This window comes from Tiliqua scincoides, chromosome 7, assembly GCF_035046505.1.
Source record: "Tiliqua scincoides isolate rTilSci1 chromosome 7, rTilSci1.hap2, whole genome shotgun sequence".
Classification (NCBI taxonomy): Eukaryota; Metazoa; Chordata; class Lepidosauria; order Squamata; family Scincidae; genus Tiliqua; species Tiliqua scincoides.
The window spans coordinates 6,232,016-6,248,771 of record NC_089827.1 but is presented as its reverse complement, the minus strand read 5'-3'; the positions used below and the strand labels follow the sequence as shown (position 1 = coordinate 6,248,771).

The window sequence follows — 16,756 nt, the reverse complement described above, 5'->3', positions numbered from 1 at the left end:
CCTAGGATTGTTAAAAATTCACCTGCCTGATGATGTCACTTCTGGCCATGACATCACTTCTGGTGGGCCCTGACAGATTCTCATTCTAAAAAGTGGGTCCCAATGCTAAATGTGTGAGAACCGCTGGTGTATAGGATTGCACTGTAATTGAGCAACCATTTTAAAAAAAAGAAATATAACATCATACTGTGGCATTAACCTGAGAAATTTAGATTATTCTTCCTATAATGCCATGACATCTCTTTCATTAAATACAGTTTGGGCATTTTTCTTTCCTCTTTTGGTAGTCTTCAGGAAATAAACTGGCTTTCTTCCCCGGTCAGCAACAAAAAGAAATGGCCAACCAGTCAGAAAAGCAAATAGCTTCTACAATGTGATTTGCAAGGCAAGGACATCTTCTAGTTCTTCCAAATTGCACCTACAGGACAATCCCATGCAGGTTTACTCTCTCTGTGCTCAATGGGGCTTTCTCCCAATAACATCTGCATAGGAATGCACTACTAATGTGTTAAGATGAATTCTTTTCCACTACATAGTTAACTCTGTACAGTGTTTGTACAGTTTTTTAGGAGCTGGTTATGAAGAAGCCTGATGTCAGCTTTGAAAGACAAATTCTTAAGAGAACTTCATGCGAACAGAAAAAAAAGTGTTCATATGTAGGTCTTTGATAGAGAGGCACTATTAAGTCTGTTTATTAAGTCTACAGGGGTCCAAGGTTTCTTACATTTGCAGATAAAATAAAGGTAGGTAGGAGCAAAGAAGCAGCATGAGAAGGTATCTCAACTTGAATTTCCCAGCTAACAAGGATGAAAAAAACCACTTAGCAGAGACAGAAGGATGCTTCTATGTTAAAAAAAAAATGGGGATTTATAAATGGTTTTGTAGACCTGATGGATACTACCGACACTTTGAACATTTTGGGGCAATATTAAGAGAAGTGAGAAATATGTTTGTTTTCAAAGTATTACATTATCACTCTCTGTGCCCTTAAGTAGAAATAAAAACAAGTTCTGATCTAAGCACCTAAAAACAACCAAAACAGCAATCCCATACACACTAACATGTGAGTAAGGCCTATGGAAGTCAGTGGGGCTCACATGTGAGTGGACTTGCATAGGACTGTGTTACAGAATAGTTTGCAGGGTCACTTTAAACCCAGGACCTTATGTGCACGGGTTTGCCATTTTCTTACAGAAGAATCCTAAGTGTGTTTACGCAGAAGTCCCTCTGTGTTTTAATGGGTCTTACTCTAACAGTGCAATCCTGTGTATGTCTACGTAGGAGTATGTTCCATTTAGTTCATCAGAACTTACTTCTAGGTGTGTATAAGTCTGCATCCTTAGGTAAGTTGAGTATAGGATTGCAGCCTTAGCCATTCAAATATGAGCAGAAGTTACTTCCAATGCTGTAGGAATTAATAAGCATATCAATTTTTCACCAGGTTTGGTGGGGAGGTCCAAAAATAGAACATGGTCACTGAAACCTCTTCACAGTGGAAGAATACCAGGAGCACAGAGTTTCAGAAGACCTACACAAAAAGTTCTACTAAATTTTTTCCAGCACTGAATTTTTGCTGAAGGCACCCACAGTTAAAAGCCTTTGCGCAGACACATTAAAAAGTATCTTCTCTCCTTTCTTCTTTATTGCCATAATGTATTACTGAAAGGTTACAGTGAAGTAAGCAAGATGGTTTCTTTGGCTGAGAAGGACAATAGCACAAGATGTACTTTACCACCCAACAATATTTATACAGTTCTGCTACCCATCAAAAACACCACCAAAATTGTGATAAAACATTCTGAATTAGGAAGACCTAATCAATATGCCATGTCTACTTTTAATCTTCTATAGCAGTTGCTTAACGTTTTAATTTTTAAACACCTTTTCAGACTGACAGAAACCAACCAGAATATGTTCAACTGCTTTGTATGAAGATCAGACAGGCATGGGGCTGCAATTATAGATCACAATAGCCTTTTCTTGGTTCACAGCTCTATTCATCTTTTTTGAAACACTAAGAGACAGATTGGACACAGAGGAATGGATTAGCCACAGAACGACTTATATCTCCACACAAATGCCTATGGATAGAAAAATGGCACTCTGTGTCAGCCATTCTTCACTACTGGAAGAAGAAGAAGAAACCAGGGAAATGGCCATTTAAAGTAAACAGCTCTTTCCCACTCATCTAAGAGCAAGCATTGTCTGTTCCTTACACCACCATACAACACAACTAGTAATACTACTGTTTATGTGAATCAATTCTGCCCTTCTGTCAAGCATAGCTTACAGTCACAATAGGAAAACAGTAGATTCTGGACAACTATCTATTGAAAGCCAAAACAAGAAGTTTCCCCACTGCAAAACTTACTCTGGGTAATCTACAATGCAGCTTTATGTTTCAAGGTGACTTTCTAGGGTAGTACAGTATAGAATTCCCCTACTAGATTTGCTATAATTGAGTCAGTTTCTTAACTGCCATTCTTCAGAAATTAACCCATTTTTGCCCAGCCCAAATGTACACATTTCATCCCTGTTGCTTATATGCCATGTTGGGCAAAAACGGTTTAAGGAAAACATATACTGACACAGGAATGTTGTGGTACTGATTTTAAAAACTGTCTTGAAGACATGTTTTATATATCACTTTTATACTGAAGTAGCTTAGATATTTAAAGATCTGCCCATCTTTAAAACAAATATAAAATGCAAATGTAAGCAAACATTTTGAAACGCTTAATATGGAGACAGTTTGGTGAGAACTTCATCCATACACCACACCTGATTCCACAAAAGCTCCTTCAGAAGTCTTATGCCTGGACTTTGCTCAAGAAAGAATGATGAAGCCAGTGCCTGAACGGATGAGAACATCTTGCAGACATTTCTGGCCATCACATCTGACCCTGCTATACAAATGGTAAGCCACATGGTAGATATTATCGGACCAGTTACCCGACTCATAGGTGATAATGAAGGTGTCTGGAATTTAAAAGGCACATAGCAGGGCCACTACGAGTGAAGCCAAAAAGCCCCAGCTTCAACTGGGTTTACTGGCACAGAGGTTACCAATATGCTAACTCCATCAAACCAGCAGGCCCCAAACATTCAATAAGAACCTACCAGTGATTTGTACCAGGGACAAGAATTACTGAATGACTGGTAAGAATTCTCCTCACTTCTTTTGTATAAGTTAGGAAGGAATATTTTTCTTCTACATCTTAACTAAAAAAAAAAGAGGGTATACTAAATCGACACTGTGCAAAAATGAATGCATAAAGATAAGGGGAGTGTTTTAGTAAGTGAAAATCTTTTACACCAGAACACAGAAACCGATTCAACAAAGCAGACAGGAAAATGTAGGAAAGCACATAAGGAAATGCACGGCATGTAACTCCCTACATACCAATTTAAAATGTCGTGGTAGAAGCCATAATGCAATGCTGACTATGAATGATGTTTTGTTTTTGTTTTTTAAGAAATAATCAAAATGTTAGCATGAACAAATAACCAGACTAAGCTTTAAGATGCTAAACAAGCTTAGATCAAAATTCCACGCAACCAATTTGCAACAAGAATAACTACACTGGGAGAAAAAAATAACTATGGCATTCAAAAGATAGGCTCACTCTTTTGTTCTCCAAGATTGAAATAGCTGAGATTTAATTTATCATCTTGAAACACTGAATTGCTTGTCTCTATAGTGCTTTAGATAAAAAAACCTGCCTCCTGGAATCATTAGCAGCAGTGCAAATATTAAAAAGCATTAATGAAAAGGGAATCAACATTTAATATATAAAAGTAAAAAAAAATAACACTTCAGGGTTATTTGTTTTTCTCTGTTAGTATGTCCCCTTTGAGAGAATCCCTTAAGTAACAGGGCAAGAAAAATGCTTCTCATGAGCTATGTTATTTCTATCACAATTAATCTTTTAAATTAATACCTAGGAGGCAATAGACAGGACATTCCATGCAGTTGTACACACCAAATAGATCTAAACACTAAATATGAACATATTTTATTTTCTCACACTTAGCTTGGCAGCACGATTTTTTAAAAACCACCCCAAGGACTGGCATATGTAAATATAGCACCAGTAAAGACCTTACTGCGTCCAACTAGGGTGAGACACCGTGCCCAAGATACACTAAAAGTTCTTCTGTGTTCCCTAGGCTCCTATTCTGCTTGTACTGTTCATAAAGATGGATGATCAGATTCCTCAATATACATTTTAAAGCACACTCTTGAGATGTAAAGACTGTTAGTTTTTAATCCTTTGCACTAGGCAGATAGGGCATTTCATACTACTTTTCTCCTGGTCCCTTCATCTGTAGCCAAATATTGCACAGGCTCAACACTCTCAGCCTGCATAATAGTCTATAAAGCAAATGACTACATAAAATCTTCATTCCATAACATGATTATTTCATAAGATGAAACACCCAAAAGAATCTTTTAATAACAACAACCTTATATTCAGATAGAGAATTCAGCCTGCTTCTCTCTCTCTCTCTCCCCTGCATACAGAATCTTTCTCTAATTTCTCTGTCCTTTTTTTGAGACCATTTTCATTTGAACACTTCATGGAAAAATCCTAAAATCCGGCAGAAGGCCTCCTCCAGATCTGGAGAGAGAGGATGGGGACAGATCGCCTGAGACCTGTTCTTCTCTGCCCTTATCATAGAACTTTAGTGCCATCTATTGAAAATGCACTGAATTAAAGGGGGGGAAATAGCAAGAGAGAAGCAGAGAAGGAGGAAGGCTATTCAGCCAATGTAAAAATATGAGCTTTCTCCCTGTTTGTTTGGTTTTTCCAGTCTTCAGAACATGAGCTAGGATTGTTCCTTGTGCCAAGACAGCAGCCAAGTTTGCTGTCCACCCAAGAGACGGGAGATGCCCGTTTCCAGCTACCAGAGGTGTGGAGCCAAGGAGAAAATCCAGTGTTCCCAGTATAAGCCATAGCAGGTGCTCTGCTGCAAGAGGAAAAGCACCTTCCGCAGACTAGCCTGCGGACAGAGGAGGGGAGCCCAGTTCTATGGCGGGAATGGGGTGGAAGGGTGATGGCCCCAGCATGGCACCCGGAGAGCCCTGGCAGCGGGGAGGTGCGTGGCAGGGTGCTGCAGGCAGGCTTACCTTCCTTGAGGAGCTGCGAGTGGATGAGGAAGATGAGAAAGCAGCAGACGGCGGCCCCTGCGAGTGCCCAAAGAGCCTTCAGGAGCTGCATCTCGGGTGGGCGACAACTCAGTCAGCAGACCCCCAGAAAGTCACGCAGCGGCTCTCCAGAGCGAGGCACCCGGGGTGCCCGGTCCAGCCAGCCACGCTTCCAAGGAGCCTTCCCCCTTCCCCTAGGGTGGGGGAGGGGAGGGGAGGGAGAAGGGGCTCAGCCCCAAGCCTCCAGCAGCAGCATCAGCCCTTCTTCTTCTTCAGCAGCAGCAGCAGCAGCCCGGGCTCCATGAATCAGCTGTCTGTTTCCTCGGGAGTTGAGCAGCATTTGGGGAGGGGAGGGGAGCCCAGCCGGGCAGGCTTGCGCAACCGCCCGGCTTGTTTTGCTGCTGCTGCTGCTCCTCCAGCGGTCCAGGGGATGCAGGAGGCCGGCTGGAGGGATGCTGGAGCCCCACGCCGGGAGGAGGGAGGGAGGGGGCGGGCTGCGGCGGGGTGGGGGGCGGGCAAGGAAAGGGGGCTGCGCTCTCCTCCTCCCTCCCACGATCGCTGCCGCTGCCGCTTCGAGGGCTGCTCGATCCCCCTTCCCAGCGCCTCAATTCATCCTGCCACGCGGGGGGTCCCCCTCGCCCCTTCCCCGGTGCCAGCTGCTCCTGGCAGGAGGCTCCTGCCAGCCCACCGGTTGCTCCCTCCCTCCTCCGGGGAGCTCAGCCAGGCGAGCGGCTGCGGAGCCTCCCCGCCTGGCCAGGGCGCTGCGCGGCGCTGCGCACGATGCGCGAGGCTGGGCTGGGCTGGGCGGGCTGCGCCGTCGAGGGCGGGCGCTGCAGCCGGGCTCCCTCCTCTGCGCAGCCCTCCCCGGCGCCCGCGCCCGCCCTGCGCCCTCCAGGAGCCCCGCTGCCTGCCTGCCAGCCACTTTCCCACGCTCCGGCTCCCTCCGAGGGGCCCTGGGCGCCTGCCAAGGCTCCGCAGAGCAAACAGGGAAGGGAAGCCGCTCGCAGGCAAGGCAGGGCAGCAGCACAAGGCGCGTGGGGGGCAAGCAGCAGGGAAGGAGCCCCCCCCCCCCCCGCATGCCAGGGCCACTTCTGCCAGGCAGACTTCCAGGATGGTTGTGCTGGAGGAGGGGGGGCTGAGATCAAAGCCAGTGGCGTAGCTAGAGGGGGCAAAGCACTAAGTTTTGCAGGGAGCCTCACTGCAGCATGCAAGGGGCCCCTCCCCTGCAGAGCCACTCCAAGTGGGGGAGCACAACAGAGGCAAATGCCTCTGTTTTACTCCCCCCACCCAGCATGGCTCTGAAGGGGTGGGGGGGCCTTGGCGCATTTCCTGCAAAACCTAACAGCTTTGCACCCCTTCTAGCTACACCACCACAACTGGGATACTTCAGTCCAGCCACAGTGTGAAATGCCCCCAGTGTCTCCAAGAAGATGGTCACCATTGACTCAATGAGCTGCTTCAGAGAGGGGGAGACAGTGCACACCACGGTGGTACATGTGGCACCTATGGTGGAAAAGTGTGGTGCAAGGTGGTGGCCTGCCATTCAGGTTATCTAACGGGGGGGGGGGGGAGAGAATACAAAAGATGAGCAAAATGTGAAGCCTGACACACAAGGAACATGCCGCTTCTCCCTATTTAACACTCTCTTTGGTTTATTTCCCTAAAGCACACACTTTCTATCAATTCCCTTTCCCTAAATCACACATTTCTACCAACACTGTCACACCTGCAGCCCACTGGCGGCTTCCCTCACCAGGGCACACCACCTGGTTCTCATGACTACCTATTGACATCCCCACCGCTCCCTGGGGTGTTCCTAATGACATCCCATCTCCTTAGCACATGTCCTTACACTGCAAGCTATCTTACCTGGAAGTGTCACCAAAATCAATAGGGCGTACTTCATTGAAATTAATGGAACTTACCTAACCATTTTTCATCCATTCCATTGGCCTGAGCGACTATGGTGAAAAGTGTTGTGTTTTCAAACTGATTGCACACAATACTGAATGCCAAAAAAAAAAAAAGGTGCTTATATATTTTATGTGCTCTTTGCAACAATTTCAAAGAAAGTTGACATTGATCCACCACTCATTACTCTAGCATTGCAAACATTTTACAAACATTGCATCTAAGTTGAACAGTATTAAAGACAGGATGCATTTTGGTGTCCTGAGGATATAATTAAGATTTTACTAGGGCAGGCACTTCTTGAGCCTGCTAAATTGCAAAACAGGTTAATGCAGAAAGAGCTGCATCATGTTTTGATGTTAAAAGAAGGGTCACGTTATTTAAAATATTCAACTATGAGCTTCTTCACTGCTGCAGAATTACATCATCATACCCCCAATTCTGGGGGGGGGGGGGCAGGCAAATCATCTTGAAACAATACACAGCCAGTAGAACTTTGGAGCACAAAGGAAGCAGTAGTTAAGACATCCTTTTCTTGGTTTGTTTTTCAGTCATATCAACCCATATCAGAAGTCTCCAGGATTTGCATAAGTGGCAGATCTCGAAGGCTATACAGTGCAATCCTGTGCATGTTTACCAGAAGTAAGTCCCACTGTGTTCTACAATGTTGGAATCTTGGGCTGCTGCCCTATGCACATTTATTTAGAAGTTGGTTCAGTGGTACACGATGCAATAGTTAAAGACAGGATGGGACCAGATGGCTGCTTGCTCATTAGAATCACATATACTGCTAAAGTTGTGATCTTATTTAAAAAGTCATTGCCTAACTCTGTGAGAGGGAGCAGGCATCTCCCACAGAATTTGCATCACACACCAAACTACAATTCCCAGGATTCTTTCAAAGAGGAAGCCATGACTGACTAGTATAAAAGTTATACAAACTCATCATGACTAAGCATCTCTACTGCTCAAGCAGTAGCTAAGACTGTCTCAATTCCTGCCTAATCATTATGGTCCCCAATATTCCATGGTTGGAATGGAATGGGGTGGAATGGAACTGAACAAGGGAGTTTCTTGCTAGTCAAAACAGGTTTGGTTTCTTCCTCCCCCCCTCAAGAAGCCATCCAAAGTTTATCAAGTCCTGCATCAAACCAGTTTTCTATCTTAATTTTGATTTGTCCTATTGCAAGGGAATAGCTATAGGATGTAATAACTTACCAGTACTTAAAGAAAAACACAAAATATATTATTTCAAGAGTCAGGTCTACTCTCAAGGAAAAGGAGGCAAAAAAAAAATGCAATGTATTGCTATTTTCCACCCAATACAGGATCAATAAACCATAGCAAATCACTGATTTCTATCTAGATATTGTATTCCCCCACCCCAAGGATGAGAGCACACAAAACAGTAATAGGGATTGTTGCAGTATAGTAAAAATTAAATAGGAAAGTTAAATTTTACAAAACTCATTCCAGGCTCAGTGCAATAGATTGCAAAAGTGGAAATATATGTTACATTTTGCATAATTCTATTGCAGCTAAGGGGGCTATTCAAATTATACCAGACACAAAGATAATAATTAAAGAATTTCTATCATCTGAAGAAGGGACTTTATTTTGTAAATGTTAAATGCCGTATAACCACTAGGTAATACCCCAATTGGGCATCTATTGACTGTGTAATACATCACCTAAAATTAATCTCATACTTTGTTAATAGATAATATTGTGTTTCTCTTTCCTTCTGCTCACTACTATATACTGCTTTGATTAGTGCTAGAGACAGAATTGGGTAACTTCAAATTTGGTATTTTCTAAATATGGTCCGCAGCTATTGTTGCTTCCTTGCCCAGAAACCAGGGGTACATACTGAAGTTGATGTCTAGCACCTTGTGTTGAATTTGTGTTCAACTGAATTCTGGAAATCAACGGATGTCTGGAAATTTCTCCTGTACTTCACTTTAAGATGGTTAAACCATAGGCTTTGGCAATCCTACAACATGTCCAGCTCCCACCCCACCCCTCCTTTTTCAGCCTAACAAAGAGTTCTGGAGAAATAACAACAACAACAACAACAACTAGGTATTTATATACCACCTTTCTGGTCATCGGATTACTCCTCTGACTTTATTCAAGGTGGTTTACATAGGAAGGCCTTTCTAAATCCCTCAAGGGGATTTTTACAATCATAGAGATTCTCTCTTTCAAGAACCAACAACATTTCAGAATGGATCTTCCTGGTTTGGTCTCACTTCTGGCCTCCGGTTCTCCCACGCAGGCTGGCAAACAGCTCCATCTCTTACATGGAGGGCAGCCAAGACGCTTCTTGCTCACACCAAGAGCAGGTGGAATCACTCAGCTGGGCTTATCTGCTGCCTCAAGGTCTCGTCAGTCGTTCAGGGAGCTGCTGGTGTCCTCGAACTGGTGACCTTCTGATGTTATCTTCTGGTTAACAGAGGCTCTACCCTCTAGACCACACCTCCTGCCAAATCCAAAGCTTTGTTGTTATAACTTATTCCAGACGTATTTGAGACATGATGCCCCTGCATCCCCTCAGCCAGACGTTATCAGCTTGGATCTCACAAAATCTTGATATCCAAGACGGCAACACTGAGTTTCAGGGAACAGGTAGGTGGGCCACCAGGGACATCCTGCTGCATCCCTGTTAGTGTGCTTTGACACCCTACAGCATCACGACACACACTTTGAAAACCCCTAATTTATTCTAACAAAGGTTTTAACAGACTGGCCTTTTTACACTGTTATCTTTCCAGGACCTACTTCACACAGATATAAAATGAACTGCAAGAAAAATATGAAAAACACTATTTAAAAGTGCATTGAAAGCAGAGGAACATGTAAAAATGGCTGAAACAAAGGACACTGATTTTCCTATGCTTTCCTCCCTATGTGAAGTTGGGTGGAATACAAAATGTTGTAAAGAAAAGTTGGTTTGGTTATCAGCAATTTTCAACCACTGTGCCACAGCACATTGGTGTGCCATGAATGGTTGACAGGTATGCTGTGGGAATTTGGGGGAGGGTCATTTATAAGTAGGCTGTTTGGGAGATGTGACCCCCCCCCCCTGCACTGGGTGTGCCTTGTCAAAAACCTATGGTGTGCCTTGACAATGTTAGCACCTTATCAATGTGCCATGAGATTTAAAAGACTGAAAATTGCTGGACTGGCTGGGTAAATTGAACAATGAATTCGAAAGGTGTTTTTGTTTTAGAAAGGAACTATGTAGGATGTGTTAGATATGTCTAAAGATACCACCTTTATGGATGGCATGGACCCACTAGCTCTCTGTAAACTTATTTAGGTCCAACACGACATAATTGGAATGATTCTTCAGATCTACTCTGAAATTTGTCTTCTTATCCTAACTAAGCAAATATTTTCTTTCTCTGAACTTTAATAATTTACTTTTGTCATAACTGTATCCAGCATTCTTGTTCTTTGTGTTTATTTATACAATTGATTTTTGTAATGATTAAGTCTAGTGAGATGTAGTTTGTAGCAGATAAGCTCTATCCTGGCATTCTGCCTCTGGGAGGCTTTGATTTTCATCCCACCCATTCATGGGATTTCCAGAGGTAAGCTAGTTGCCGCTGGGGGCCTGTGTAGGAATTTTTGGCTCCCTGCCTGCATGGCTACTGATAAGAAATTTTTTTCACCTACCCCAGTCTATTCTAGAGCTGTGGTCCTGTTAGTCAGGGGTCAGCAACAACTGGCAGGTATAATGCAGGAAGAGGAATAGGATTAGGGATTTGGAATGCACTGTGAAGTAAGTAAGAATCAGAAGAGGTACCAGAACCAATTTCAAGAGGCCGTCTGGATTGGGCATGCAGGCTGGTGACCTCTTGGGTTTGAATTGCAAAGTCCAAGCTGTCAGTCTTGGGATGAGCGAAGCTATTTGGCTGCCTTGACCCCTTTTCTAGAGGGTTGGTGTGGAAAACCTGAGGTCGTCAAAAAGCAACCCTGAATTGGAGCCAGAACAACCAAAGAACCAACGGTGACATGACAGTGGCCACACTAAAGGGAGGAACAATTAGGATTCACTGCAAGAGATATTGGATTATTAATTTTAATCCATCAAGTCACCTAGTTGATACCAAAGACAAAGCTGACTTTGTCTTGTGTCATCTACACAGGATGGGATACCTGGACAAAGGAGTCTGCCACCCAATTGCTCCATTCTTTAGCCTCTTGTAAACAGAAAGGAGAATATGTTTTATTTAAAAGTGTACTGTGATATAACTTATATCACCAGCTGATTTCAAGAATGAGCAAGGTACAAGGTGACCAGATACAATGGAGGACAGAGTTTTTATACCTTTAACCACTGTATAGAAGAGGAAATTTTGGCAAATGCAGCTCAACATGAAAGGGTTTAAAAAGCTGCACCTTCCAAAATTCCCTTTTCTATACAGTGAGTAAAGGTATAGGCACTCTGTCCTCCGTTGTATTTAGTCACCCTGGCAAGGTAGTATTCCAATGTCAGCATGCTACTGTACTATGTTACAGCACAATCCTAAGGTTGTCACAAAAGAGCCGTAATGCACTTTGCAACAGCAGAAGAGTTTGTGGTGCTGACAGGAAGGCCTGTGCTGGCCCTCAACACCAGTGTAAGGAACAGAGTAAGGAACACCATGAATAGATGAGCCCTACACTGGGAAATGGAACAGTGTGGAGTAATGGAGCAGACGATGGACTGCGAGGGGCAGGACTGGCAGCATTCACACACTGTATCCTATCCCTCTTCCTGGGCAAGATCCACTGACACACGACTACTTGAATTGCACAGATAATTTAGCAGGCTCAGGTCCAAGTAGACCCATTGCCACAGCTGGGTCTTTCTCTGGGGCAAAGGGACAAATGTTCCCTGACTCTGAGGAACCTCCAGTCAGCAAGTTATCCCCACAGGATGCAGTGCAAGCCAAGCTGGAGCCACTGCATTGCTGCAGGGGAATTTAGTTAGGATTGGGCTGTTAGTTGAATGTATCAAATCATGAAATAAAGGTGCTAGAACTGTTGATTTTATTCCATCTCAGAAAACGGACCAAGGCATCTATTAAGATGCTTTGAGATGTATACACATCTGTACATCTAGAGTCTGTTGTTAGAGTCTGTTGTTGTTGGCAACCTTCAGTCTCGAAAGACTATGGTATCGTGCTCTGAATCTAGAGTCTAGACCAGTGATTTTCAACCTTTTTCATCTCGCGGCACACTGGCAAGGCACTAAAATGGTCAAGGCACACCATCAGCTTTTTGACAATTGACAAGGCATACTGTGCTCTCAATGGGGGCTCACTTCCCCCAATGGTCCTACTGATAAATTACCCTCTCCCAAATTCGCAATGGGGACCATTCGCGACACACTAGTGTGCTACAGTACAGTGGCTGAAAATGGCTGATCTAGACTGTAATATATTAAAGTTTATGAGCCATTTCTATGGAATATGCAGTGGCTTTAGGTTACTTTTTTTCCTTTTAGTAAAATGCAGTGTTTCACTTGCTTAGACATTACTAAGTGTTACAGCTTCTTTTGTCCAACAAGATAAAATGGATTACTAGAAGATAATCTGGGGATCAATTCAGTACATTATGCTCTAAAGAATTATTTTAAAGCTCTTAAGCATATACTCGTAGCAGAATATGAAGGTTGCAATCCTATGCATGTCTACTCAGAAGTAGTTCTCACTGAATTCAATGGAACTTACACCCAAGAAAATATGTGTAAGTTTACAGCCTTAGGGCCCAATCCTGGCCTCAAAAAGTTATGGTTGGCAACCTTCAGTCTCGAAAGACTATGGTATAAGCCTACAGCAGCTGGAATTCCCAGGCAGTTTCCCATCCAAATACTAACCAGGCCTGACCCTGCTTAGCTTCCGAGATCAGATGAGATTGGGCATGGAAAGACTATGGTATAAGCCTACAGCACCCGGTATTCCCAGGCGGTCTCCCAGCCAAGTACTAACCAGGCCTGACCGGGCTTAGCTTCCGAGATCAGACGAGATCGGGCATGGAAAGACTATGGTATAAGCCTACAGCACCTGGTATTTCCAGGCGGTCTCCCATCCAAGTCCTAACCAGGCCTGACCCTTCTTAGCTTCCACACTTGAGGAAAACACAATCTGCAAGCACAGTGGGAGCTCTAGTGGTGGTAGTGGTCTGGAAACAGGTATCTCCCATCCCTGCTTGACCCCCTCCCAGGATGCAAACCTATGCACACTTCCCTGAGAGTAGTCCCATTGAATCAAGTGGAACATACCATTAGGTAAAGGTGCAGAGAGTTGCACCCTGTCAATGCCTTGCTGCCTCCATTCTGTGTCTCTCCCTACCCCCTTGCTCCTCTCAGACCACAGCCCCCCAGGAAGGAAGGAAGACAAATACCTTGACATGCCCTCTGTGAAGCTCCGTGGCCCAAGACAAAGCCTCTGATGGTTCCCCCTGGCCATGCATCACCGATCACAGTGCAGCCAGCCTCTCAACAGGTCCTGGCAAGGGTGAGCACAGCAGCCCTGCTGGGGTGAGAGTATTGGCAACTTTGCCAGTGTGTGTCACCACAATCCAAGCCAGACATTCCTGGGAGTAAGCTCCATTAAGCACAAAGGAGCACATGGCCAAGTAGATCTTTAGGGGTATAAGCTGAAGGCAGCTGTTCCTCTTTGAGACGCAGCACCCACATGGATTCTGTGAACATACTATAAACCAGTGAAATAAACTGTTAGAGACACATGTGGCCAACTGGGCTCCCCACCCACTGGAAGAAGTAACACCACCAGGAGTAGACACATGTTGCAGTGGGGCAGGGGGAGCTGCAGACCACCTTTCCTGAGGAGAAAGAGGAATGGAAGGGGCCCTGCAGTGTTCCCATGACATCTGTCAATCACAAAGGGAACAACATTCCAGACATGAAGGGGTTGCAGTCAGGTCTACCATGAGAACATTGCATTGACGTTCCAGGTGCTTCCAGGGCACCAGTGCCCTGCGTCACAACTGCCAGAGGGCAAGATCATGTGGAACTTGCTCAAAACTTCTTTATTCCCAAGCAAAATAGCAGTGTCAACTACTCCTTGGCACCACTGGGTCCCAGAAGCCCTGGGAGTACTAGTGTGGGCAGTGAGGAATAGCCGATACACCCCCACCCTCCTAGCGATCACAACAGCTGCCCTAAAATGAAAACACTGTTTATCTTCCCTTAGGCCCACCTTGCAAAACACACATAGGGAGACTGGTAAATTATACCCTGAAGTACTCAATTTCTCATTTGTTTATTCTCTTTTAGAAAAAAGCCAATGCTGGCTAGTCAAAAACTAAATCACTGCTGCCACCAAAGGTTAAATCTATGAACAACTTTTGTCCCCACCCATTACAAAACATGGAATGCATTTTTCTCACTATAAAATGACTTTCAAAGACTTACGATCATGAGCTGACTGTTAAATGTCTGTCATCTATTAGATTTGAGAGCCCAATCCTATGCATGTCTACTCAGAAGCAAGTCCCATTATAGTCAATGGGATTTACTCCCAGGAAAGTGTGGATAGGATTGTAGCCTAAATTATTTTAGAAGATTATAATTTTGAAGATGGTTCTTTTGTTTCTTTTAAATGTTCACCATGGGAACAAGAAATGTTTATTTTTATTTACCACTGAACTGTGAATCCTAGACTTCTATGAGAACTTGCTTTTCTTTTATTCTGAATCTACCTTTCTAGGAGAAAGGAAAATGTCAGGTAGTAAACTGAAGTTATCAGATAGTATTGGCAAAGCTGTGATTAACTGGATATTGAAGAGTATTGCCTGAGTTTAAGGTTAGCGAAGAGATTAGCAAGGAAGAGGCTGTTCTGTTGATGTAAGCATAGAGGACTGGCATAAATCCTCAGGAGACACCATAAGTACCAAGGTGTTTATCAATAAGGTTGTCCTATCTTAGTAAGTGGATGAGATCAGTATCGGAGCCCCTGACCCTCTGACTATGAGAAATTACAGCAATTTACCTTGTGCTAAAGAAACTGTTTTCACCTTCTCAGTAAGTCATTCCATGTGCTTCTCTTGGTTACTTATACTTTTAAATATAATGTGCAATCTGAGTTGAAATGCAGAGGTGCTTGTTTTTAAGTGTACAGTTCCAACCAGGCTTAACTTGCTACTCTTTTTCCTTCTCCCCCTTCAAACAGAATAAATCTGTGCTAGGAAGCATCAAATTTCGGAGTTTATATTTGCATCCGTTTGTGTCTTTTCTCTTTCCTGATAGGCTCATTAACATACCTGCTTTTTGTGGACAGATGCTCCCAGTTTTGTAAATGGTTTATTCAAATGTATTACTATTCTCTTTATATTTCCATTTCTTGCTCTGTGAATGAATACAGCACATTGAGGGAGGATTAGCCTGACCTAAAATGTTAAATAGCTACTTCCTTTGAAGATAAGAAGCAATACCCTGAGAAGGTACATTTTTCCCTTGAATATTTGTGTGCTTTGTTTTACTCAAACTACAAAAGACATTCTTCTATAGATGGTTTTCCCCTTTGGAGTGAAAGAGGTGTTATGCAGGTAGATTACATATTATATAGGGTACTGACTGGCTTGAACACTGTAAGATAGACGATGGAACTTTTCAACACAAAAAACCAGTCAAAAGTTTGGTAGGTCCCCTCCCCCACACCCAAAACCACAACCCCATGCATGTTTGGTGTACATTGAGGACAAATATTATTATTAATAGTTTACTTTCTAAGGGATGAGCAATTTCACTTTGTTATGCCATTACTTTGTTATTAAAAAGCTCATTTGTGTAGTTATTCTTTCATTAAAATCACATTTGGTGTGTCACTCATTCACTATTTCATTTGTTTTCATAACTCCAATTTATTTTGATTTTCATTTTCTTCAATTGTAGAGCCATTTACTGGGATATGAGGGTCACCTCTGGAAATGTGTGGGACTTTTGCCCTGCAGCAGCCATGTTTAAATACCTCCAATCGAAATGACTCTGAATAAATGACAAAAATTGGTTACTAAGGAGTAATCCATTCATTATTCATTTGGTGATCGGGTCATTTATTTCAGAATAATAAAAATGAACCAAATTGACTTAAAAGAGGCAAAGAAGGAAGGCCCACAGCCAGGGAGACAGACCAGGGACAGACTGCACTTGCTCCCAGTGTGGAAGGGATTGTCACTCCTGAATTGGCCTTTTCAGCCACACTAGATGCTGTTCCAGAACCACCTTTCAGAGCGCAATACCACAGTCGTTCGAGACTGAAGGTTGCCAACAGTATCTATTGAGATTCCCATGCTGTGATGCAATGGCACCAAAACATCCAGCACAGGGAAAGAAGCTAGATAAGGGAACATTTGTCTCCTTGCCTGGGGGTAAGCCCCCACTCTCTACAGGGCTTCTTGGACTCACGCCAGCAAAATCACTGGTCAGATTTTGTGTCTGAGCAGCCTTGTGTCTGTTGTTCAGGCATGGGAAGGGGGATAGGATATGGTAGAGGCCTCTGCCGCCAATCCTGCCCCACTCCAGGGCGCGATCTTGCCAGTGCCACGAGCCTCTGTGCTGCTGCTTTGTGCTCTCCAGCCCATGTGTGATAGCATGCATGCTTTTTCCACCAGTGCTAGGCTGGTTAGGTCGGGGCTGCTAATAGCACACCTCAGCCCTAAAAGGCAACATTTTTATGAGAT

At 43.8% G+C, this 16,756-nt stretch overlaps 1 protein-coding gene across 2 annotated transcripts in view; it reads right to left on the bottom strand.

The window, feature by feature from the left end:
- TAFA5 (TAFA chemokine like family member 5) overlaps positions 1–16,756 on the bottom strand; it is a 297,491-nt gene that overhangs the window by 206,820 nt on the left and 73,915 nt on the right. Inside the window, exon 1 of one of the 2 annotated variants that reach the window (XM_066634316.1) lies at positions 5,132–5,542. The exons of the other annotated variant lie outside the window; for it this stretch is intronic. Within the exon in view, the coding sequence (XP_066490413.1) occupies positions 5,132–5,222 (91 nt within the window). The 5' untranslated portion in view covers positions 5,223–5,542. Of the gene's footprint in view, positions 1–5,131; positions 5,543–16,756 lie in introns of those variants that run through there. 2 annotated transcript variants of the gene reach the window in all.